The sequence below is a fragment of the Acipenser ruthenus genome, chromosome 22 (assembly GCF_902713425.1).
Source record: "Acipenser ruthenus chromosome 22, fAciRut3.2 maternal haplotype, whole genome shotgun sequence".
Taxonomy (NCBI): domain Eukaryota; kingdom Metazoa; phylum Chordata; class Actinopteri; order Acipenseriformes; family Acipenseridae; genus Acipenser; species Acipenser ruthenus.
In genome coordinates, this window is record NC_081210.1 from 28,430,728 (window position 1) to 28,457,943 (window position 27,216).

Below are 27,216 nucleotides of genomic sequence, written 5' to 3' on the forward strand. Positions count from 1 at the left end.
AACCTTGGAGGTGGAGATCATGTGATCTATAGGAAGGGCAGCTGTCTAATTCAGCTGCAGCGCATCTTCAGAATCCGTTGACACCACAGATCCGCCGTGGACATTTCACAGCAATGATACGGTGTGACGAACGGTGTCAGTAAGAAGAAATAGGTAATTGTCTCTTTTTTAAGTGGTCAAGGCAACGCTGTAAATTACACACGTTTTTACATATGCGATCTGGCTACAGAGCATCGGAGGAAGCACACAAGCAGAATGCCGGTGCCTCGGGTTGTCACTGTGACTGTATAACTGGTATGATAATGTATGCTATATCACTGAGCTACACACAGTGCAGCGGTAATCCTGTGTGAGTGGTTACACATGCATGTGCGTGTCGGTGTGTTGGTTTGGGTGTTTGGTGCACAGATACATTACTAGACAGTTTATATTATCGGTGTGTTGGAAGACATTGCGACTTGAACGAGAGCGGTTTATTTCCGCAATCACAAACACCTTTCATTTTCAGACATGCATTAGTACCGCCAGTATGAGCACACGGTGCATTGTGGGGAAATGCGTTTCTATTGTCCCAATAAATGCTGGAGTTCAAAAAAAAAAAAAAAAGTATTTAACCTACCTGGATTGAATTTATAAACATACATAAATAAATACATAAAACCAAAAAGCTACTACTACGATCATGTATACAACTTGGTATTCAACTTAAGCCGATACTGTATACTAGAAATATTAATTTACAGTAAATTAAACCATGCAGTCCTGTGATATTTAAAAACCCATCATCATTTGATGAATATTTATAGATACTTTGCTTGTGTTACAGGTGTAATTATCAGTTTATTCATCAACATGCCGAACCGCAATCGGTCTACTGCAGCGCCTTGTTCCTTGTCCTTTTGACAATTTCCAGAAGCACCAAAGCAATCAATTTGTGAGCCTGTGTGGTGCCAGTGAGAGGCTGGACAATGCAGCTAACCAGATCTTTAACCCAAGCACAGCTATGAAATGCATACTTTAGTCATTTAAATAATATATGTATGTATGTATTTGAATGCACTGCTTGTTTGCTGAAGAAAAAAGTTTGTACTTTTTTTAAACTGATCATTTAAGTAATATACTGTGCGGTACAAGTACTCAATCTGCAAATTGAGTGGAATATGAACAAATAATGAACAAATAAAAAGAAAACACATACAGAATCATGGGTGTGTGTGTTGCAATAGCTACAGCTTAAGGGCTGCTTCATGCTTCTGTCGCAGGTGAATGCGATACGTCAGGTGCAGACAGCTGTAAAAGCTGTGCAGCTTCACTTCGACCAGGCAGCAAATGTGGACGTTTTTCACCATCATCAGACCTCATGCGATTACAGGTCACAGACGCATGAGAAAAGGCTGTACGACTTTCCAAAAAAGACACATTATTATTATTATTATTATTATTATTATTATTATTATTATTATTATTATTATTATTATTATTATTATTATTTATTTCTCAGCAGACGCCCTTACCCAGGACGACTTACATATCAAGAATTACAATTAAGAGCAAGATATAAAATACATTGACTTCAGTCCTAACCATGACCCTTCTATAAGAGATCACTGTATTATAAAACTGATCACTGTTCTATACACTGTACTTGTGCTTCTTTGAATAGGATTTTACGTAAGCAAACAGCACCGCTCTGTTTGCATTTTCTGCACCTCCCTATTACATTTATGTAGGCACAAGGTTGTGACCACTCTGAAAATCTTAACGTCTGTTGATTCAACAGATCCTGCAGTGCTAGGAGCTGTAACCTGGAACACTCCATCATGAATTATGAGGTGGAAATGTCTGCTTGACATATTATAGATTGTTGAAGGAGGACAGGGATTGGTCCTTATTGAATCAAGAACATGACAATTTCTTCTACACACTGTTAAATGTTTGGTGCTCTGCATATCAATAATGGCAATGTTTTCTGACTTCTGCCTGTTACAGACTCATTTACTCTATGTGGGAGCTTGTATAGGACTGCAGAAGACACTTAGCGAGAGGAGCCTTCTAGGCTAAGTAAGCCTTCAGACAATATTACCGGTAATCTCTTTTTATTGCACCTAGCAGTTGAGTCTGGCCATTAAAAATGTCATAACTTTTGCTTTATTATAATTAAATCATTTTGGTTTCAGCATGTACACCCTATGGTGCACTGCCATCCATGGAACTAAATGTATAGCGATCATTGTGTAGTCTGTACGTTCACAAAGGGTAAGTGTGTTTTTCTTTCTTTCTTTCTTTCTTTCTTTCTTTCTTTCTTTCTTTCTTTCAGTCACAATGTCTAATAGCAGCCGAGTGAACAGCCCTACGGAGGAGACCTCTCTCACCCCGGACCAGTCTCCAGGCCCAGATGCACCCCAAGATGAGTATACGAAGCTGGGAGAGAAGACGGGAACAACGTAAGGAGGCTGATGGAGCATGGAAGAGAAAGGGTTCTGATTTAGGCTGGTTCACTGTCTCCACATGCTGCAGCTCTGATTAACTGGCAGCCTCTTTCCCGTTTCACCCGTAGATCTGATTGTTTTTCTGCTTCTTTTTTACACAGTTCACATTTGTGCCTAAAATACAGCTGGTGGTTTTGCGGTGTAGAGATCGTTACACCCAAATCAACAAATGTCAGTATTGTTTTCATTTATGCATTTAGCTTCTGACCTTAACTGTGTAAAGTCAGGAGTACTGTATACCCAAACCAGGAGCGAACATAGAACAAACAAACAAGCATTAAAGTAAACAACCATTACCGCGTCTAGTACAGAAATAGGCACATGCATTGCTAATGCACTAACCAAGTGTGCCGTCTGAGCTCAGAGGGTGTGTTTCCACAGTGTCTGTCCGCTGCACTGTGTTTTACATGTTTTAGAATAAGAAGGACACAAGTGAGATGCAGATCTCTGGATTATTATTCATTGACTTTAACTGGATTGAATGTCAGGTTAGAGCTTCATTCATTCTTGCACGGCTGGTTTCATAGACCCTGATCAGAACTAATCTTGGATTATTTTACTGAAACTAACATTAGGATTAGATTAGTGCTAATATAGGTCTGTGACATTTCTAATGCACGCACACTTTGGTTAAGAAAGGGTTACTGGTGATTTCAACCTTCCTAGTCCAATAGAGGGTTGGCAGTATTTTATCAGGTAGATTGAGACATTGAAGCCATACCAGAGTTAAGATTGGGAACAACGAGGCAGGATGCAGACGGAAAAGAAAAGCAAATCCTGTAGGTACTGTCTCGTGTTTTTTATATTATTTTTTGAAACTGTCAGTTATGAAGAGTTAAATGAATTGATTTTATCTCGAATAGATTAATCATTGAAGTAATTAGAAGTCAAAATATTAGGCTTGAGTAATACTATTAAACTTGTGGACCAAAGTGAGTGACTGGTTAACCCACTTTATTTTATTTTATTGTATAGAATTTGTCAAGCAACAAACTAGACCAACAAGTAATTTGTTTCTAAAAAAAATAAAAATAAAAATAAAAATCAATTTTAAGACTCAAGATTGGAGTCTGCCTGTTCAAGATTGTGTTGTATTCAGTAATTGCAAAATCAATGGTCATTCAAGGATCTTGGTGGTGAAATATTTTTCAGAAAGGTTCCTTGCGATAAACATTGTTGCAATCCTGTTTCTCAGATTAGCATTATGCAGGCAGCTGGTGTTTATGGGGCTTGTCCTGCTGTTTGTCATTGTTATTTAATTATAGCTTCACGTACTTGATTACATGACGAGACCTGCAGAAAAATAAAGCAAAGCGTCCACGAGTTTACAGTACACACTTGAGGGACAGAACTGAATTATCTTTGCAGGGCTGTGCGGTTGCTTGTGTGGCAGGCTGGAAGTCTGCACAGGTAAATAGTGTGGGTGTGTTTTTATTTTGTTTGGCAGGGATGGGGTTAATTCCATCCCTGCAGAATACACCTGTGGAAGAGGCTGGGTCTTGACTGAATGATTGACCATCAATCAAGTCTCACCTACATGGTATAAAAGCAGGAGAAATCCTTGGTTAGCTGGAGGTAGCAGGGGTGTGTGCTCACAGCTAAAGCACTGGAATAACGGTTGCATGTTTCTTTTTGTTTGTTTAACCTGTTTTGTTTTTGTTAATAAATTGACGCTCTTGCGCTTATACTGCACAGCTCCTGTTTCTGCTTCCAGAGGGTAACCAGCCTGCACCGTGACACTACCCTTTCACAGCATGCAGTCATGCTGTGTCGAATTGCATTGGTTATTAAATTGTGTCTGGGTAATTTATCTGGATCTTGAACACTCCTATTTGCCTGATTGCTGTCTCTGGGATAACTGGCTTGAAAAGCCGATCCAGTATTTGACTACTGCAGTAGCATACTAAAGCTAGAATCAGATATATATATATATATCTTCTATTGTGTAATGCAAAAAATGCAACCTGGTGCATTTTTTCTTGAGTTCTTGCTTATGGTTAGTTGGGTAATGCTGGCAATATTCTCAAATCTTTAGCGTTTGTGTCAAGACTTTTTTCCACTTATTATTTATGTAGGTTGTAGGGCTCCTGACACCTGAGTAGCTGAGCTATTAAAAGCTGCACTGTATCTTCAAATGCACTCCCTGAATTAGATGTTTTGCATGAAGTTATTCCAGCTGGTGTTCTGTATACAGCTTGCTGATACTTGATTAGGTCACCTAGAAATAGGGATGTTGTATTCAGTTCAATTCCCTAAACGTTTTAACTTCAGGATTGAACATGTTTCAACAAATTGTGTGGATGTTTGTAACCAGTCAAAAAAAGGCACTATGAGAAGATTGCTGTTACTTTTTTATGATACACCACAACACTGGTGTTGAGGAGACTATATGTGTGCTGTATGGACAAGACTTTAAACAAACCTCCCACTGTATAAACAATACGTGGATATGTTTGACAGTGCTTAAACATTGAGGCAAAAATTCTAAATGTTAAACACTTGAACAACGTTTAAACATTTAAACTTTGAACCGGGGGTGTCCAATCACGGTCCTGGAGGGCTATTCCACTCCAGGTTTAACAGGTGAAATGAGATAATAAACTACTTCAGGGTCTGGATGGAGGTTTAATTAAATCATTTAGACCAGGGTTGGAACAAAAACCAGGAGTGGAAGAGCCAGCTTTGGCTACCCCTGCTTTAAACCATTACCTAGAAATACGACATCTTGAGAACCACATGACTAAATTTGATTAAAATGCGTCTCGTGGACATTCATTACAAGAAGCTATCTGTGCTGCCTAATGCATTGGTAAGAATAACGTAAGCAGAGGAAATGTAGTAGGTCAGGGAGGGTTGCTGTTGCTTTTACATTGTCAGTGCTGATCACCTGGTTTTCATTTCAGTTTCATTCAAACCCTGATCCACTTGCTGAAAGGCAACATTGGCACAGGTCTGCTGGGACTTCCTCTGGCTGTGAAGAATGCAGGGCTTGTGGTAAGAGATCTGTGGCAGAGGCGCTGTGTTTCACTGCTCTCCAAACCTTCTAGAGATCCCGTTTCAAAACCCCATGGCAGCAAAGGATTGGGGCCCCTTTTCACTGCCATCTCCCCTCATTGTGGACGTGACTGGAGGGCTGATGCTGCCATATACAAAAAACAATGACCTGTCCATTCGGAATAAGAAGTCCATATGATTGTTCCTTTATTATTTAGTATGCCCAAACTACCTCTGATCTTTAACATGCTTGCATTTGAATGTGGATTTCTTATTTGTGCACTTGTGCATCCTGTAGTCCCATGAATATTTGGCAACAAAAAGTACATATTTGCAAAGCGTTCCTCAGAGCACAGACTTTAGACCTCTGTGAGTCCACCAGAACATTCAAAGGAAGAGAGGCAGTATGCCCTGGTTAGACCAGGGTGATTCCTCACACGGGCTGTGCAATTCCTTATACATATCCACACTGCAGCTTAAAAAGAAAACCCTTTAAAAGCACTGCTTTGTTGCAATTGTAATTGTTTTTTTTTTGTTTTTTTTCTCATAGTTGGGACCTATAAGCCTGTTCCTAATGGGCGGCATTGCAGTTCACTGTATGGACATTCTGGTGAAATGTTCTCATTATCTCAGTGACAGGTGAGTGCTTGTGTTTCTGCTGCTGCCCACAGGCACAGATGCTGCACATGTCCTTCTGTTTCTGTTCTTGTATTGGCTGCTGTTCTTCATTTACAGTGGTTTTTCTGCACTGTACAGTCCCGTGCTGGCTGGCTGAGTTGAGCCACATCACACGCGTTCAAACGACTTAGTCTGCACTTTCAGTTTCACAGAGGAGGTTTATATCCCCCAGCGTCTCCAGTTGTGCAACAGTTTTACATCTCTTATACAATGCAAATCTATTGATTCTATACATTTATATTCTATTTCCAAATGAAAAACTCTAGCATTTGATCTCAGCTTCCAAGTATGGTTCTTTATTGTTGCAGAATGTTGTCCAGGATACTATTCATAATATTTTTTAATGTTTTTAGTTTTCTTTATCTTAACAGTGTGATGCCACTTCTATATGGTAATCTGTGATGTAGGTATATAGTATAGTGTCCATGTGCATAACAATCTAGTTGGGAGGTTGTAAGGATTTCCCCAATTTTTATTTTTTTTGGAGATAGTGTTTATTGCTTCCACTAGGTGTCACCCTTTCATCATCAAAAAAAACATATGTAGTACAGCTTTTCAAGAAATGCAAGGAACTTTCTACCAGACATTCCAGAGCATATTATGAACTATCCATTCAACTGTTTATTGTCTATCTATCTATCTATCTATCTATCTATCTATCTATCTATCTATCTAATATTTTTATTTATTTTTTTGTAAAAATAAAAAGGTAATTTCCCTTATTTCTTCCCCCCCCCTTTCTTCATCATCGTCTTCTTCCTTTTCATATTCTTCTTCTTCATTTCTCTTCTTTCTTTATTAGGATGAGAAAGCCTTTCCTGGACTATGGTAATTGTATGCAGTATGGCTTGGAGGTGGGGCCAGTACCCTTGCTGCAGAGGCATGCAATCTGGGGAAGGTGAGATATGGGATGGAAGGGGGTGGGGGTGCCTGAATATGTATGTATGCAGGAGTTGTTATGGCAGAACATGAACAGCTATTCAAAACAACACAAACAACCAATCACTTACCTTTATTCAGACATCAAAAGCAGCTGTTAAGAACCTGTTTGGGCGAAAGGCTGTTACTAAGAATTTTGTGTGAAAAGAAACTTAAAAAAAAAACCAAACTGAATACATGAGATGAATCTGTATGCGGAGGACGTTGTAATCTTTATAACTCGCGTAGCGCTGTGCAAGACATTCTTGCTTTGGCTTGCTTTCTTTCTCCTGTAAAGACTTCAAGCTTTAAAAATGTTTCTGTGCAGCGTCCAGTCGTACTCCATATAAAACAAACGCACCAGCAAACACCACAGCAAGCACTTCTGAATGACGGAGTGATGTATTGTTCATCTTCTACCCTCTTTCTGTCTCCAGGCGAGTGGTTAATGCCTTTTTGATGGTCACTCAGTTGGGCTTTTGCTGTGTGTATTTTGTCTTTCTCTCTGACAATATCAAACAGGTAAGATTTATTTTTCCTCCTCTATACACACGTGTTGCTTTTTTTTTATCATTTTATTTTTTTAATGGATTTCCTTAGTTTTAAAACACATGGGGCTAGATTCTTAAAGCTCTTTACTCCAAGTAGCTCACGTCTTTCAGAAAGGAGTACGGCTCTGATTATGTTACCAAACCAGAAATAAACCACAGAATAAGCATTTAATAAAGGTGTTCATAAACACTTTATTTCTTATTCAATTTAGAATTTTGATTGGTGTTTTTTCCTTTAAGAAAGTACAGTATATCCACACATTCTGTGTTCTTCAATGTAAATCTCAGCAATTCCTTTTTCTCTCTACTATATTCACACGTGTCTCTGCGTGGCAGGGGAGTATAACTGCACATCCATAATATATTTTCTCTGCTTCACTTTCTTGAGAAAACTTTGACAGCCCTTAACCTCTAAATATTCAGATGATCTTCACAATGATGGGAGTGAAGTGAAAAGGCTATATATCGCCTTTGTTTTCTTTCAGTATGAAAGCATTACTGAAAGCTATCAGTAAGACAGACCTGTAGCGTGAGCTTGCACAGTTTGCTGTGTCATACCTTGGCCTCTGCTGCTGTGTTTCTGATGAACACAGTCCTCCCAGACAGTTTGGGTATAGTTCCTGTGGTCAGCAATTCTCTCGGCCTGCCTAGCTCCCATCATATTGTAAAAAAAGGACTCTGTATTTATTTATAATCTGTACAGGGGCCTGACCCTAATTATGTCTTCTACTAACCTTATTATTTCAGTTATTTGAAAGACAACCAGTATGTATTTGTTTATTAAATACTAGTTGGTGTATAACAGTGATGAGGACATTAGCTGATACCTGTGTCTTAATTATTGTAATTGAAAAGTGCACTGCAAACCTTGTTAGCTGATGGCTCTATCTATATTTCTTTTAAGGTCATAGAATCAGCAAATGGAACGACCACTGACTGTCATTTAAACCAGACGGTTATAATGACCAGCACCATTGACTCCCGGCTCTACATGCTGTGTTTTTTGCCATTTATTATTCTGCTGGTGTTCATCCGAAACCTCAAGTACCTGGCCCCTTTCTCGATGCTTGCAAACCTTGCCATGATTATCAGTCTGGGCATGATTTTTAACTACATCGTATGGGTGGGTATCCATGAACATGTTGCCTATGCATTTTGTCCCTATGAAATGTGCAAGAATCAATGTTTCCAGACCTCAACAAGTGAGATGTGATAACTTGCTACAGCCGCTGAGCTCTGATTCTGCATTGCAGTGATTCACTTTCACTTGCGTAGTACAAACCAAGTGGTGCCACTTCTCTTATGGTGTAGCTATTAGAGACCTGTTACCTCTTCCTTATTGCAACTTCAGTGTCAGTTAATATGTCCTTGGTATGCGCTTTTTAACTGTCCATGAAGCGGACATAGCTACAGTGGGTGTATTTTGTTCACACTGGTTCATGAAGGCCATCCAATTATTATTTATTTCTTAGCTGACGCCCTTATCCAGGGCGACTTACAATTGTTACAAGTTATCACATTACTTTTACATACAATTACCCATTTATACAGTTGGGTTTTTACTGGAGAAATCTAGGTAAAGTACCTTGCTCAAGGGTACAACAGCAGTGTCCCCACCGGGGATTGAACCCACAACCCTCCGGTCAAGAGTCCAGAGCCCTAACCACTACTCCACACTGCTGCCCTTGATCCAATCCACAAACCACAAGCATCTTCAGTTAAAACAGTGGTACTCTTGTAACAAAGACTGGCTGCGGCTTTAAAATGGCATGGCTTTCATACCTTCCCCAGTTAAATACATGAAACTCGGCAGCTTCACTGGTGACCTGGGTGTGTTAGTTAGTTAGTATTTATTTTTTTTTTTTTTACTGATTTGCTCTATTTCTGCATGGACGGCTGTGGCGAGGGATGTATTTCACTGATGTACTGTACTTGTTCTTATCAACCTTTGTCCCTTTCAGAATATCCCATTTCCTGTTGCATTGCCATATTTGGGCGAATTGAAGAACTACCCTCTATTCTTTGGTACGGCCATATTTTCATTTGAAGGCATTGGAGTGGTAAGTCATTCATGGTTTTGTAATTTAAAAAAAAAACAAATTGAAATCACAGAGTGGTCATGAAGGACGCTTGGGACTTAAAAGCTATTCCATAAAGATAAAAAGAGGAGTTTATTTATAACCTATTTGCTTATCGCGTCAAAACGAAAGTATTTCCCAGTATTCATCCTGCCGGTTACTGTCCTTTGATTTTCAGGTGCTCCCTCTTGAAAATCAGATGAAGACGCCTCGATCGTTCCACAAGGTTCTGTACTTGGGCATGGCGATTGTAACCTGCCTGTATATCAGCTTGGGAACCCTGGGATACCTCTGCTTTGGAGACAGCATCGGAGCGAGCATCACGTTAAACCTGCCAAACTGCTGGTCAGTGTTATCTCTAGTCTCTTTCTCTCATACGAAAGACCACTTTCTTTCCATTTTAAATTTTAAAAGCTTGTTTTTATATGCCGTCTCTTTCACAAGGCACAGCGTGTTGGTGCGGTTGTGAAATATCATCTCAAGTCTTAGCACCTCTATGGCCACAGTAGAGCTCAGAGGATGGTGTGGGACCTCCAAGTATATCTGGTACACCAGAGCATAAGCATTATTCTGGTGTAACCGTGTGTCCTCTGTGACAAAAAGAATACATTAGTTAAGTTAACTCCATACCACGTGACAAAGGACATAGGGACACTGAAACATGCAGACAATACAAAAGCAGTAAAATAGTTGATGTGATCAGTGTTGAGAAGAGCCATTAGATTTTAAAGGACATCTCTGGGATTTTTTTACATGAAAACAGAAATCCAATCAGAGACGCTGTACCTACTGCTGTGAGAATTCATCTCTGGCAATACTAACACTGTCTCCAATCTTTACGGAAAGACTCATTAAGGATTCAATTTAATCCAAGCCTGCTGTTGGCTTTTAATTGCACACCAGGACGATGGCATATTAAAATACTTTTTTTTTTTTTCTTAATTTCTTCAAACTGCTCGCCTCTGACGTGTAAACATTGCAATTTCATATTAAATAAATTGTCTTTGGCTTCAAAGGGTCCTCTCTTCAGCCTTGAAGGGGACAGGCTGCTGTCTTCTCTTTTTCTAATTAAATATATGTAATTGGAGAAGCACAGGTAGATGAAAGATTTGGGTTTCTACCCAGGAGCCTGGTTGTGTCTTTATTGAATGTTAGCACAGTTGAAACTGATCATTCATGCAGTTACAGCATATTTGAATACAGCGAGCTCATTGATTTGACATGCCGCACTTGTAGTAGCAGGCAGGTTATTTCTCTGGTGGTGATGCATGTACAGGTAGAGAACCAGTCATCACGTTGTTGTGGAGGTTATTCATTATACTGTGAACATATTCCTGTGGATCAGTGATTAAGCAAAAGAAGATAATGGAAAGCATCAGTTAGTTGTTTTACAGCAGGGAACCTCAAGAACCATGTAGGCGGAGACACAGAAGAGACAGTCGGCATGGAAATAAAACAGATATAGAAATATTTACCTTGCCTGTTACTTGTGGCATTGCCTTTCATTACAGTTAATAAAGCAGGTTGTTAAAAATACTAAGTCTGTTTGTAAATGTGTCTGTTTCTAGGCTGTATCAGGCTGTAAAAATCCTCTACTGCTTTGGGATTTTCATCACCTATGCCCTGCAGTTCTACGTGCCTGCTGAAATCTTGATCCCACGAGTAGTTGCCCGGTTGGAGGAACGATGGGCGTGGGCAGTCGACCTTGCCGTCCGTGCAGCGCTAGTCACCTTGACCTGTAAGTAATGTATGAAAATCAACAATAAACAACAAGAGTCTATATATGTGTACACCAATATGTTCATCTAAAGCAAAAATGCTGCCAGTACTACCTAGCAATGGCTGAAACAGCTGAACTCACAGCAGCTCATTTCAGTCATGACATAGATAAGGTCATTGGCTGGCGCAGCCCAGAGACCAAGATCGATGAAGGAACTACAAACGCACAGAATACAATATTAAACAGGTAAGAAGTGAAATAGTAGGGAAATGTAAATGTTGTAAGGTATGCCTCTAACATCAGATTGAAGACAGAGTAGAGTTTATGTAATGAAATGACCTGGCGTGTCCACTCAAAGCTTGACCACGAGGATAAGCACAGTGAGATGAAATGGCAGGAGTCATTGCTGCTGCATCCACAGCTCTGATTGATGTTAGATGCGAGACGCATTGCTTATTGAGTGGAAATGGCTCTCAGATCAAATGATGTTTAATGTACACAGTGAGCTGAAGAATCCTTTATTTTAAGCCTTTTAAGCATCTCTTAAGGGGATTAGGGGTTAGAATACTCTTTGAAATCCAGGGTAACTCGTGTGGCTGCTGCTGAGTGCTAAATACAGAAATACGTTTGTTTTTTGCTTTAAACAGAATTCCTCTAAATTGCGTCACAAGTGTGAGTCAAACTCACGCATTCCGGAGCAATCAAAAGTCTTTTGATTTACAGCATTCCCCTGCTTTAGATCAGGTGCATTACATGGTAACAGGTCTGTGTAGAGAGGTATCATTTAATTTTCAAGGGGGTCCTGGCAAGAGAAGGCGGCAAGAAATAACATCATAAAATCAGTGTCAAAAAGAGGCAGATCATTCATACAGGACAAAAAACACTTAAAGCAATCATAAAAACAGTACTACAAAATAAAAGCATTAACAATGTACCTGATTCTGGTCATAGTCAGTATTTACAGGATTTGCAGCCCTGTTCAGATTTAAAATCCAAGTGATTGTGGTTACAATTGTGGTCTTCCTCTTGGTGGGTCTGTTCCAGCTCTGTACCGCCGTTGCAGAGGGAGGGTGTAAGAGTCCCTGGAACAGCGTGCTCAGCAGGAATGATTTCCACAACAGGGTGATAATACAGTGCTAACAGGGTGCGAGATTGCAGAGCGTCACACCTCCAGAGCTACAGCGTATCGTCCTGTCTTCATTGCAAAGTAACTGGCATGTCCTGCGTTCCATGTTATTTAAGAAATAACACGCACAAGGCTGTGTTTTGTGCTGGGGTAACGCCTGCCCCCAGGTATGTTCTGAGGGGTGAGTGTTATACTGCAGATACAGGGTGTTATTGTGGTTATAACAATGCTCCGGGTTTATTTTTCAAAAGAAAGTAAAAATAACTGTGATTGATGGACTTTAAATCATGTTTTACTCTGCGTATCCATTCGCTGTTGCTTTGTCTTGGGCATTGGAGGGTTTTTAAAATGTATTTTTGCAGATAGTTATTTTGCTGCATACTTTATTTTTTATACTACAGGTTTGGATTCATCACTTTCTGTAAATGTGTTGAACACACTGGTATTGAGAGTTTGAATGAAATCCCTACTGTTTTCTAATCAGTTGCTTTCATGCACATTTACCCTGACCCATTTTTCTAATAGAAAACAAAATCCTTTAGTGTTGTTATGAGTATTGCTAATACATTCTAGTAAGACTTATTGCAGTATAATGACATTTCTGATTAACCTTGAAAAAGAAAAAGTGTGCCATGAGAACACTTGGATTCAAGAAATTGCTAAAGCAATTTGCTGATCCAGCGAAGAATGGACAGCATGTTTTACTTCTGCCATGGACAATAATAATGGTAACTCATTGAAAACAGGACAATCTTTAACGTACAGCCTAAGTTATTTGAGTAAAAGCCCTGTTTGCAAAGCATTTACCCCACTCTGCCTTTTCTTTCTAAAAGAAAGGAATAGCAAGAACCAACTAATGTGTATGTAGGAGTTCCTATAATTAATGTGCTGAGCTATTGATTTGTAGCTGATTTTCTTCTTTGGAAAAGTACCAGTAATCTTTCTGTCAGTAATGTCAGGTAAAAAAGTATATGCCACTTTCTCAAGCCCAGAATGGTTAAATATCATTAAAGAGTCTAGTTGACAAGTATTATTGAGAAGACTATTTTTGTGTGTAGCAGATTTGGTTCAATAACACCGTTTCAATAAGGCTCTAGTGCATGACCGGAAGAAAGTATTGAGGTTAGCCTGCTTTTGTAGTTAGATCTGTATAGCTTTGCGGGGGATAAGTGCATGTTACATACATGGTCTAGTTTCAGTGAGCTCAGTGCCTCGTTGTGAACAGGATGACTGCTGGTGACGTCGAGCCAGGAAATGAATCCACAGCACACAAGGCAACTGCAGGTGAAACTGAGAAGCTATGGGGCTCACCTTTTTATTAAACGAAAGATTTTAAACAAACAAAATACTTTCACAAAACAAAAAACAAAATGGCGCATTGGCAAAAGTAAATAGACAAACAAAACAGACACAAAACAAGAAGTATGGTGCTGGTGCTTCTAGCACGAGTAGCAATTGTTATCTTTTATCTCTCTCCTACCATTCTCCACTCACCGAACACACAACTCCGAATGAGTGATTTGTGCATCTATGTATACAGCTACTAATTAATTATTCACTTGAATCCCAGCACGTGAACTCATTATATGCAACCTCGTGCTCACATAATATTACAGATTTTATCTGCATGTGAAGTGATTGTGCAATCCCTGTGCCTAAATACAAATATACATTTTAAATCATTCGTGCAACACTATATCCACACCAACAATAACACACCACATACAACATCAAACACAAAAATACTCTTAACATCTTGCAAGGGCTTTGCTGCTTCCATTGGTTAAAATTAAGACCCTTTTTGTACCAAAAATACATAACCAAGCGAGTGAAGAACCAGAGAGGATTGTGTTTTTTGTTTTTTTCCCCCCATGTGAAGTTTGCAGGTACAATCATAAGAGGCTTATTCTGAAACGATTAGCCAGTTTTCAGAGCAATGGGTCTTATTTTCTGAACAATAAAAATAATATAGTGTGTGTGTGTGTGTGTGTGTGTGTGTGTGTGTGCTACAGCCTGATCTGAAATGACATGTTGGGATATTGGGAATTGAGCAGACAGGTGAAGCTGGATGTTTTGGGACGCACATATCTGTCCCTGTGTTTAGTGGGTGAGGATGGGGAACCCCTTCTTTTTCACCGCCCTCTTGCTTTGAGGGCACAGTAAAAACTTTTGACCCCAAAAACAACCTTTTATTCACAGTATATCAATTAATAAGAATGTTTATAGAAAGCTCCCACCTTTTGCCTCAATCCAAATAAATATTGGTCCAAATGGAAAGCATTTAGGAAACCATGACTTTTTTTATACATGGCCAGCTAAGGAAGACTGGAAAAGCTGTAGCAAGATTAGCATACCCTGATGAAGGTCAGATAGCCCTAATGCATGAGTCAAACAGGATGATTAGCCCCCACTGCCGGGTATTCTGCTTCTGAAAAGTAGAAATAATAAGATAGCTGTGCCTAAAGAAAACATGAATTGCTGTCAAATGGGAGGCTATTAATCCAGTCCAGGAAAATACGAAGAGGACATGGTCAAGTGAACTCTATAGACCATGGCATTTCATTACCCCCCCCCCCCCCCTGTAAAGCACAGAAGTGATTTGACTTCTTCCATTGTGTGGTAATGTTGTAGATGGAACCTTTGCCTGTACATTACTTTTCAAGCACTCTGATTCCCATCTGGTTCACTGTGCGTGCGTCTGAGTGCATGTGCTGACACCTTCCCTTGAGAACACTGGGATGCTGTTTGGCGATAACAAGAAATAATTTATATCTCTTTGAGAGCGTGGAAGATTACTGAGGGATCTTCAATATTTACAGAGCGTTTTTAATATGTGGCAGGTATACAGGAGCTGCTAATGGAACTAATGCCCCTGACAGATCACACAGGGAAGCTTATGCAAAATAAATATTCCCTGCTGTGTAATCTGCTACAACTGTCGTTTTTATTCATTGAGCCCCAGAGGACAGAGAAAATAACTAAAACGACCAATTCAAAATATTCCATTTTAATATTGTCATTATTTTTCAAATGATTTGAATACCTGGGCGATGCTTCCTTTCTCCATTCCTGATGCAGTCATTGTTTTACATTTGGACTGGTGTCTGAGCCTGTTTTGAGCTAAATCTTATTTTAAGACTTTCAAAGGCGTAGATATCTGTATACTGCTTCCCTTAACATGACTGAAGACAATTCATCCATAACTTCCGAATGCTCAATCAGAACTCTAGTATTTGGGCCAGTGCCGCCATCAGTTTCTTAAAGTTTTACCTCAAAAACAATTTAGATCTGCCACCGTTGAGATCCTCTTCAAATAGCAGGTAGGTGATGGCAATATAGTTCATCTGGAGTCCATCTGGTCCTAATCCTTACCAGGAATAGTCCAGTTTCTAAAGCATTCGCATGAGACTGTGCTTAGGCCATTACACATCCTACCAACTGTGAACAGGACTTGTTTTTAGCAGATGGATTTTGAAATCTTGGCGGGATAATTCTTTCTATCCATCTCTCTTTTTTTTAGTTCTATAAGAATACACATTTTGCCTTTAGTTACCAAGCTTTGAGTTGGATGAGTGCATTGAGAATGTGTCCCAAGGTCCCTGCCTGTTGTGTCCGTTGAGAGAGTGAGACACTAAGACATTATGGCTGTATTTCGGAGGCTTGCTGAAGGTATTCTCAGAAGAGATGGCTGCAGGGCCAAATGACAGTGTGTAGCCCTCACCATAGCAACTGACATCACACCAAAACCCCACAGAGCAGAAGTCTTCTGGAAGAGGTAGAGGTGATCGATTGACAAAGCAGACTCTCCAGAGGCAAAGGCTCCTGTTACCCTAAATATTCTGTAGAGGAAGATGCTTGCTATAAGAAGCGAACAGGCTTGAATATTAAGCCACTTTGATATGGAAAACCAGCATAGATTATTTATGGAAATGCAAATAGCTGTTTCAGAAAGATGTTTTCTATTAGTGAGCTCTGGAACCCATGTGTGGGCAATTAGGTGCCAAGTTGAAGTTTGCTTTAAAAAAAAAAAAAAAAATCTGAACGGGTCAACAAGACAGCTAAAGCACTCCTGGACCTAAATTTATCATCCGTGCGTAAATGAATTACTTGATTTGTTGGTACGCATCAAATGGGTTGGAATGAAATGGAAAGTGGACCATCGGTATGGAATCAGTTGCCAAGCCTTGTTGTTGATGCTGAACTATTGGGAGCCTTTAAGGCACAACTTTACAAAGTTCAGAGACAAACCAGCTATTAGGAACCGGACAAACCCTGATGGTCCTGATAAAGTGGCAGTTTATGTCCATTAACTTGCGTTAGTTATTTATTGATCAGGCAGAGGCACGCTGAAAACTTGATTTACTCAAGTGCAGATTTTGTTTTTTTCTTTTTTTGGCTGCATTTTCAAAATGATCTGCTGTAGCCTGGAATGTCGGTCTATTAGTAAGTCTATGCAGAACTCGAGACCCAGAGGACATTGTTAGAATATGGCTGCTGGCTATGAAGAAAGTCTTTCATTTATAATTAATATCTGAGATGAGAATATTGGGTTACGCAGGAGACAATCAGCAGATGTTTTTTTTGAGAGTAGAGCATACTCTTGGAAGTCTTTTAAATGGAGCTTTCTGGGGTTTTTTTGTTATTTTTTTTCTTGAGGTCAAGTTTTCTCAAATTTTGCATTTGTTTTTAAATGGCATTTTGTGTGAAGTAATCCTCTATCAGCAAGCTACAGCTGTGCCAGGCTGTTCTAGTGACAGGTGTGTGACGAATCTGTTTCTGATCAAAGCCTTTATTAAAAAATCCTTATAAGCACACTGCTTCAAGGCAAAGTATCTACCTTCGTGCAGGGCTGAGATTGCTGGCTTTCTTTTCATTTACTGCGATGATTAGGTATTTAAAGATGTCACAAACCGTTGATATGTGACATGCAACCCTTTTAGGATTCATATTTTTTGTTTTTTTGTTCAATGTTTAATATAATTGTAATAAAATGGTAAGCTATACCCTATGAACTCCAAAAGGGTAACTAGGTCTTGCCTTCTAAAGCATTCTTTTGCACTTACATGCAGAGTTCTAAAGGCATTCCGTATTGTTCTGAAAAACACACTTGTTTTTGTACATGGGATGTCCCGTCACAAATAATGAGTTACCCGAATGAATCTGCAGTACATATAAACTGCCTCTCCCTGTTGCAAGTCAGTCTCAGTCACGATTGATAAGACAGCAGATCTAAAGACTGGCTTCAGGCACTCAGTGGGCAGGTGTGCCACAGCCATGACTGCAGAGATCACTCCCAAGGAGCAGCCTCTAAAGCAATGGCTCTGTCTCTGTGAAATGACTCCCCAGCATGACAGAGTGGTGTGCTTTTGAAAGTGTTCTCTTTCTGTTAAAACATACCACTGTGCTCCAGTCTGCTTTTCGGATGTAAAGGACTCCCCAGCAGTTTTTCAAGCGGAGCAGGCTTAGCTGCTCTAGTATCCTGGCTGTAATCTCATATGTTGCTGTACCGGATGGCCTCATGATACCTCGGAGGGAGCCATAGCATACAGGGGCAGAACATCCTTGAATGTGCTTTTTAAAATATAAATGGATCTGTGTGAGAAATAATTCAGCCTGTAGTGTTAGATTCACCAGACATCTTCTAAAATTCTTAAACTAATGAAACAATTACAGGCTGATTTACAAGCTACTGAAAAACTCTGTGTTTTATTATTTCTAGTTTGATAAATTGTTTGGTTCTGTTTTTTTCTTTCTTTTTCTTCTCCCTGAGGAGAATGTGCTATTGACGAAGTAGAGTAAAAAGCTTCCAGAATCTAATCCTACTGCATGTCACATGTTCTGCTGTGTGCTATGCACATATTATTCTTTCATTTGTTAAGGGTGTCAAATGGGGCTGTTAAACATCAGCTAAAGCAACACATATCCTGAGCTGAGGGATCGGAGTTACATGATTACTTTAACTACTGCAATGGCAGTAGTGTAAACAGGGAGTGTAACATATGCCTTTAATCCAGACTGATGGAGCAAGACCAGGGCAAGCAGAAATCTTTCCAAAGGACGATCTTCCAGATGGAATACAGAGCAGCAGCGAAGACTAGTTGTCAAACCAATTTGTTGGCAATAGTGCTATTTTCTACTTGAATTTAGATTTTGCAAATTACATTTTCTCACACGCGCAGAGGCACATTGAAAAATGGGACTGCTTCGTCCTTTCAGAGAAGCTTAGACATTTGTCAAGGAAACTTCCAGGTCAATGTATTGTTATTGCTATGCTGCCTTAAACTACAGGGATGATAGTTTAAATGCAAATACAAGAAGAAAGCAGATTTGAAGTTTTGCATTTTTACTCAAAGGTTACCTATTTTAAACGTATGCTGTAGGATTTTTTTTTTTTAGATTCTACCCACCACCGTTTAGGTGAATTGAATAGAAGACACTCTGTGGCCTGGATTAGTAGAGGGCTCTGTGTTCAACAATGTGAGAATTCCCAGTTGCATCCGTTATGCAGTTTGTCAGTACAGTGGTCCTTCACGTATCCACCCGTCACATATCCTCCCTAACCGTTTATCTGCCATGATCAACCTCTTCAGCACAGTGTGAGAGAGAGAACCAGAACCAGGCATAAACAGAGAGGGTCCAATCAAATCCTGCTTAATGAAAACCCAGATGAGAGGGCTAGCTCAAGCTGGCAGTGCAAAAGACTATAGTTACTCCTACTCCTGCTGAGATGCAATTAGATAGAAAACTCTTTTGAATACTAAAAGTTAGGGTGACCATGCACCCATGTGGTAAACTTTGACCTGAATTTAGTGTCGTCTGTTTCACCCATCAACCAAACTGTAGAGTGGCAGTAGTATTTACAATCCATGCCATGTCAGAAGCTGAGGACTTCACAGACAGGCAGACGAAGAGCCAGTGGAAGGGAAGGACATTGCAGCATCAGCGGAAAACACGCCTAAAGCAATATTCAGGATCTGCAAACATACTGGGACAGCACTTGAAAGGCTTCCACTACAAGAGAAATTTCTAAGCTGCAAGGTGCCGTGGCCAGATCAGAGAAGAACGAGATTCTAAACCTTAATTTGGAGAATAGGGAATGCAGTCCTCAGTAAAAGATCTTTCTGAGGGTGTAGTGACATTGTTTTGACCTGTAGAACAAGTGGTTTGGGATAATTATCCTCTCCTTTTACATACAGCAGCTCATCTTAGATGGCCAGGTCCTTCTGATAAAACAAATAAAAAATAAAGTTTCACCCTATCAAAGATTTAGATACTGACAGCTTAGGAAAGTTATCTGGTTTATTAAAATTCCTTTTAACAGCATGATTTGCAACAACATCTGTTAACATGAAGCGCCAAGATAAGGCAGGACTGAAAGGGTTAATTTCCTATGGAGAGCTCTGTGGCTGTTCTTTTGAACCAACACACATGACTTTTCTTTTACAATCCACAATAAACAAACAAACCAGGTTTAATCTCTGGCACAAAATCAGTTGCCTTTTAATTTTTTTTTTTTTTCCTGAGCTTTGAAGTGTGTAGTGGGTGTTTGTTATGCAACGTGATTGATTTTATTTGGGTTGCGCCTCTTTAGGTAAATTAAAGATACATTAATCTGAGACGCATTTGATTGAATACAAATAGATTCTATTGGTAAATCATTACTGTTTATTTGTATTTTGATCAGCTTTTACAAGTGGCGTGGATAGGAGGGTACAGTATGATCGAGGCAGAGCTCCTTTTCCTTTGGCCCGGTGCAGGCTGGATTAGCTGTCTATGCCTGATGCTCGGATGTGTTGCAGCAATGTGATTTAGACTGACCTCCCCTTGTTTACCCAGCACTGTCAGAGATCTGGGGACTCGGTTATCCTCAAGCTTTGTCGGACCTTGTGTGGTGGGATTGAAAGCGTTTGTGACAGATGATTGAACTTGGCTCTGAGGCTTTAATCGCCGACGGCTCCTCGCATAGTTGAGAATTGACGAGAGCGGCTCCTGATTAAGGTGGCTTCTCTCCCCCTTAGGGGTGGGGGGTGGCATGCTTGATTCTCTGTTTTGAAATCCTGTTCGGTTTTAAATTGGGCAACTGTATGCATTAAACTGGCCATGGAGATGCAGACAGGGCTGATTGGTAGGTCACTAAAAGAAGCATCACCGTTGTAGCCCTTACCGTTGCCCTGCTTCTCATTGTTTCACTTTCCCATGATGCCAGCCACAAGGAAATCCACTGAAATACAACCAGTCCCTATATATGGGGTATGGAGAAATGGAATGCTTTGAATGTAGTTTGCCAGAGCAGCAGGGCAGAGATTAAAGCCAAAGTCGCTGACCTGTCATTTAACTGGGGCTGTGGGATTAAAGCAGCTCTTCTTAAAATGGCTTGGCATTTTTTAATGTCTAAAAGGGAGATTGGATTCCTGAACAGCACTGTATCCAGTCACAGCATGCTGGGCTGCCAACGCCAATACTGGTGCATCTGCTTTTGCTGGGAGGACTCTATTCCAAATCCTGGTCGGACACAGACCCATGTAGCTTTAAAATTGGCAATGCTGAACTGTTTGGACTGCAATGCTGTTTATAGCAGACAGCTGTCTCTTCATACCGGCTTTCCTTTACAAGTTAACAGAAGTTAACAGCGCAGTAAATATAAATGAGGTTTCCATCAATCAAACTGTACGGTATCTTTGAAGCCAGAAATACCTGCTGGTGGGCCTTCACAAACTGTAGCGTGGCTCGATGAACTGTCAGATAGAATCCATTCTTAGATTTGTTTATTTATTTACACATATCGAGGAATTAAACTTTGTAGGCAAAAGGCACATGTCATGCTATTTCAATTTTAATCTTTTATTTATTTATTTATTTATTTATTTATTTATTTATTTATTTATTTGGCTTTTGATGGAACAAAAGAAAATCACAAACAAACAAAACAAAACAAACAAACACAACATCCTGAAACATCCTTGTTACATTACTCAGAGTAGCATCTGATTAAAGTCTGTTAGATAGGTGGTCAGCTGTTCTAGATGGTCTTTCTTTTGAGTTGCTTCATGCAGAAAGTGAATGGCCTGCCCTTTGATTGCACAACAGAGCACCGCTGTGTGTTACCGGCACACACACTGTGCACATTAGAGTATTTCACACTGTTTCTTTTCACAAGCCTAGCGTGCCCCATTAACAACATGAGCATAACTTCCCTTGCAGGGGATTGATTGCTACATGCCCTGATGTTGAATTAATTCAAGTAACACTGGTGAAGGCCCAAGAAAAATGTGTGTCTACTTCACTAAAAACAATGTTTTACCTTCATTAACAACTAAGAGAACTTGCACCTTGCAAGTGTCAGTCCAAATTCACTGTCAAAATAAATCTCAAATCATATTCTTTGTGTAAACCGTGCCAATAAAGTGTTGGTGTGCATATTGAAGGTTTTTGGTTCTGCAAAACCCCGTATGATGTTTAGTATGTAGAAAACATAATATTTGATCATATAACGTGCAGTCAAATTGTTATGTCAGGAAGCATACACTTGTTTAACTTGCAGCAATAAAGTCGAGGCATGCCCAAATTCTCTGCAGAATGGAGATCCACTTGTTTGTCATAGATTTCAAAGTTACTTTGTTTAGAAGCATCTCCTGAACATCAAGCTACTATTGAGTTTTTGCAGTTCCAGACTTGACTTCTAAAGTTTCTTTCTCGGTAGGAAAAGGATTGTTGAAACTTTGTGCCACCCCCATGGTAAGGTCTGATTAATGTTTTTTTCTAGGCAACAGGCAAGCAGGCACTTTCAAAACCAGGCTCCTTGTTAGCTAGAGGGAATGTCTGTCTTAATGTTGAAAATGTTTAACTGTGTTTTTCTGATGGAGCAAGGCAACCATTTCAGGCAGCATGCACTATGCATAGCAGACGCACTGGCGCTGCTAATGGAACTTCTGTGTCATCCTTGCATAAATGAATTGTTGAGTTTTTAAAGACAAGTACCTGCAGATCATTTAATTGATTTCAGGACCGTCTCCCCAAGGGGCTCTTCTTAAGAAGAATCATTTCTACAAATAAAATGTTACAACACGCTTCCAATACAAATGCTTACATACCCAGTGATAAGCCTGTTTAGTTAACCTTGCTGTGGAATCATTGTGACCCTGCCACCCAGGCTGTGCCATGCAGTTGTGATCGTTACGCTGTTCAAATACCACAGTAATGCTTACAAAGAATAAAAGATTAAATAACAACTGTGTCATGCTTTTGAAATGCTTGTTCCATTTATGCTTTTGACGCTCATTATTAAGCATTCAAAACAAGACCTCTAAAAGGGATTGTGACAGGCTGACCGGGGTAAGGAGACTCAGAGTCAGGATGTGCAGGGAAAATAAAAGACTTTTAATTAAACAAAATACACAAAACAAAAGGCACAATGGCCAACCAAAACGACAAACACAAAAACAGGCTCTAAACAAACTATACCAAAAATAACCACTCACTCTCCCAAACACTCACCAACTAACATACCCAACCACTCCCTTTTATACAGGTGCCTGGGCTAATTGGGCAATTCGCACCTCATTAGCCCAGGCACATTCCACACATTCCTCACACAAACTCACCGAACCACACCCCAAACTCACTCTAAACAATACAAAAAACACAAAACCACCACAAAATAGGCTGCACCCCATCACAGGGATGTAAAAGATACCCTGACTGATTGAACCTTGATTGTGAGCATGTCCTAATTTGCTGCCCGTCTTGTGACACTCTGAAACTGAGATTTAAAGAGCAGAATGGAGTGAGAACGTGTTTCTGTGCCCTGCAGAAAGCTCCAAGGGCACAATATTGCAGGCATGCGTGATATACCTGCATAAATGTTCTCTTAAAATTTGAATGCATTTGTTATTTAAAAAATAAAAGAGCATTTCAAATGGCGCAGTGTAATTTCCAAACACTTTCTGCTTTAAAACATGAGCTTGTTAAACCTTTTCAAAGGACGCTCCACTTGAACTGTAGATGTGTGGCTGTTCTGGGAAGATTTTGTAATTTATTTATTTAATTAGTTATTATTTTTTTTAAATCCTTTGTACTTTTCCATTTGCGATATAGAAAGCATTGTTTCAAGTGGGGCAAAGCAATCCTCCACAATCAGCAGTGCTCTATTCACTTTTATTTTGTATTTGTTTTGTTTGATTGCCGTAGTTTATAAAGTCTATCGAGAATGTTCAGAGTTACATCCCCTGCAAGAATGATTCATAAATATATACTCCTTCTCTATCATTTCTTGTGATCCTGAAACACGTGGACACACACACGAGCTCTAACATCATATGGTCAGAAAGCGTGTTTTTTCTCTACAGTCAAGGGATTTATCAGATGACTGATATATTTAATTTCACACTAATGACATATTATTTTAGTATGTATAATCCGTCCTGCATGCATATATGTGAAGCAGAATTGTTTTTGCAACTTCTGCACGCAGAAGTTGTATGCCAACCCCCCTTTTCAAAAATGCCAAATTAAAAAAAAAAAAAATATATATATATATATATATATATATATATATATATATATATATATATATATATATTGAGCTCAAAGATCATATATGCATGTATGTATTAATTTTAATATTCTTGAACCCTTGTTGCTTTTTATTTCTTTCATGTTTTAATTGGCTCCACAGCATTGAGCATTTTCTTAGACCCAAGACCAAAGAAGTGTATCTTTCCTTACACATGACATTACGTTTATCACAGAAGTCCTTGAGCTTCCTGTTTATTTATTTAAAATAATTTCTGGCTTTTTTTTCGGGCTTAATTGTTTTAGGATAAAAGCAGGGTTGCTGGATAATATGAACGATCTTAAGTTTCACTGTCTTATGCTGCCTTTTTTATTTTAACATTACACTGCTCTTGTCCTCCAGTCCTTTCCGCTTGTCTGTCTTTGTAGTCTTATTAATGTTTCACTGAGAATGTGACAGAGTTGGTATCTCTCTCTCACCCAGTCTGTTCCCCATTTCATCCTCTAATGCAAGATTGCTGTTGTCTGTTCTCTTCCACTTGTTTAAGTCTGTTCTAAACTGTAGTTAATCTGCAGTAGCACGTAGCTGCAAGATACTTTGCCTTAAAGGTCTAGATACACTGCGACTGCAAAGCAGTATCACACCGTGCTGTTGCAGTACGTTGAAACAGATCTGAGAGGGTTGTAGTTTGTACAGCACTGGGTTTGTGATATGCCGTACTGTACTAGAAAGGAAATAAAGAGCAATCCGCTGGCTGTGTTATTCTCCAGTAACTGTGTGTGTGTGTGTGTGTGCTTCACTCTTCAGGTGTCATAGCTATCCTGGTTCCAGAGCTTGATCTCGTCATCTCTCTGGTGGGCTCTGTCAGCAGCAGTGCCCTGGCTCTCATCTTCCCTCCCATCCTGGAGATCCTGACCTTCCACAGCGAGGGGCTGCCCTGGTGGGTCATTTGCAAGAACTTCCTCATCAGCGTCATCGGCCTGGTGGGCTTCGTGGCCGGGACCTACGTCTCCATCGAGCAAATCGTCCTCAGGAATTCTGCCAGAGACGCGCTCAACGGAACTCTGTCTGGAGTGCACTAATCCGGCAGCGTCAGGTTTTAAAGCTCCCTCTGGATTAGACCTGATGAGTTCTATCTCAAAGCGTCTCGCCCTCCACCTCTCAAAAGGTTATCGTTGTAGATTTAAAATGCCGTGTCAAGGAAACATCATTCATCTTCTTTTTTTTTTTTTTTTTTTTTTAATGTTTTTTTTAAGTTTTTTATTTTTTTTATTTACTGACCTGAACGTTTTTATTGAAATGATCTCCCTGTTTGAACTAATCATTGTCTATAAAAATCAGCTTTAATATAATTTCAAAAAGTTTTGACTTCAAAGTGCAATATAATATTAAGTTCTTTTGAAATCAAATTGAAAACGACACATCAGGCCAGTATCTTATAAGATAAGCCAGACTGATACTTCTGTGAGTAAGCTTTAGACAACGAGATTTGTGATTGTATATCCTTCAAGAAAGCTAAATCATACGGGCAGGAGGAAAGTGCCTGAAACTCAGAGGACGCAATATTAATACTGCCTTGCTGTAGATCAGGAGGTGCCATGCTCATCTCTTCATCAAACACTATCGCATGCCAAATGTACCGCAGTGTTGTCATTGTGTTGTGTTTTGATCGCACACTAAAGTGAACTTCTGTGTATTTGCATTCCTTGTTGTTTTTTTAGGAAGATGCTCTAGTTTTTTGATGTCAATTATGCCAACGTGTCTGTTTTTGTGTTTCTTCTGTAAAGATGAACCATCACTGTTCTTCATGATAAAGGGAATTGCAATATAGGTTTTACAGAAAACACTGTTTTAATTCTGCATCGCACAAGTTAGAGCTGAGGATCCTGGGGTCCAGTTGGACATTTATTTATTTTTGTTAGCATGTAAATGTATATTTCTTCTTGTTGCAGAGGAACGGTTTCATTTGAGTTGCAGGGGTTTCAGTAAGACTATAAACATTTAGTTGATCAATTGCTAGCTATTGACCTACTAACATGTGCTGGTCTACTCATCAGGTACTGTGGCCAAGCAGCGTGTCGTATTTTCCATTGAAATCACTGAAGTGACCTGCTGGGTCTGTCTCTTATACTGCTAGTGGGCATCGTTAGGGGCAGGGGGTGCATATCCCTGGCAAGGGGCTTACATTGGAGAACCTCCTACATTTGTACATTGTAAGAAAGGTCCACTTGTGATCATGGAGGTCATGGTCGGTCTGTCTGTTTAATATTTTTTGCATTGACTTATTTAATGCAATTCATTTAATTTTATTTCATTGTATTTTGCCGTTGTAAGTACATAACAAATACATAACTACTTGTCAATTTGTACACACGTCCTATATAGTGGGGAAATAGAAAGTAATACAAGATGTATAATACTGTGCACTGAAGACCTTGCTTTTCATTATGACTGCTTGGCTTTCTGGTTCTTTTCTATAGTTTACTGTGCACATTGCCTTGTTTACTTGTTGTAATCTCTGTGGGGAGGAACTGAGCTACTAGAGGTGCCCTGGACGGGTTGGGGGAGGGGCAGGGAGGAGGGCAGTGTATTTGGAACTGAGCTACTAGAGGTGCCCTGGACGGGTTGGGGGAGGGGCAGGGAGGAGGGCAGTGTATTTGGAATCCTTTCTGAGTCCAGTACACCTGTAAGAACATTACACCGTTGAGGACCAGGGAGGGATTGTAAGTAGCCTAAGTGCCTGGCTTGCTTGGCTGTACCATTTCTTATTAACCCTTTGATTTCCAGCAGTGCATGCCTAGTTACATTTTAAAACTCTTAAGAAACTTCAAGACTTTTTTGACGAAGGTTTCTCTCCACCCCCCAGTACTGTTATGTGATATTTTCATTCAAGAGGTCTGTTATTATTAATTAGAAACTGTAAAAAAGATCTATGAAACAGTTTAATATAATTTCTGCATTTGTGTTTTATTAATCATGATGGTTAATCTTGAAAAAAAGGACATTTCACAGGGCTTTTTTTTTAGTCTGGTTGTTAAAACCCTTTCACAAAGCATTTTAAGATTTAAAAAAACATTGTACTTGGAAGATAAGTTTGAGTTCTGTATTTTTGTTTACAAAATAATTAAATATGAGCATTTGTGAAGACAG

General features: G+C 39.6%; 1 protein-coding gene across 3 annotated transcripts; it reads left to right on the forward strand.

Moving 5' to 3' along the window:
* Nucleotides 1-27,216, forward strand: LOC117413057 (proton-coupled amino acid transporter 1-like). 3 transcript variants are annotated; one of them, XM_034021786.3, is made up of 12 exons: nucleotides 1-153; nucleotides 1,990-2,085; nucleotides 2,318-2,444; nucleotides 5,393-5,483; nucleotides 6,034-6,122; nucleotides 6,964-7,059; nucleotides 7,517-7,601; nucleotides 8,535-8,753; nucleotides 9,592-9,690; nucleotides 9,887-10,053; nucleotides 11,277-11,446; nucleotides 24,874-27,216. In XM_034021786.3, the coding sequence occupies exons 3-12, from the start codon at nucleotides 2,323-2,325 to the stop codon at nucleotides 25,146-25,148; spliced, it is 1,413 nt and encodes a 470-aa protein (XP_033877677.3). In that variant the 5' UTR covers nucleotides 1-153; nucleotides 1,990-2,085; nucleotides 2,318-2,322; the 3' UTR covers nucleotides 25,149-27,216. The 3 variants fall into 3 exon arrangements, with proteins under 3 accessions (XP_033877677.3, XP_058852383.1, XP_058852382.1); XM_058996400.1 differs by having other exon boundaries at nucleotides 1,990-2,061; XM_058996399.1 differs by lacking the exon at nucleotides 1-153 and adding an exon at nucleotides 184-294.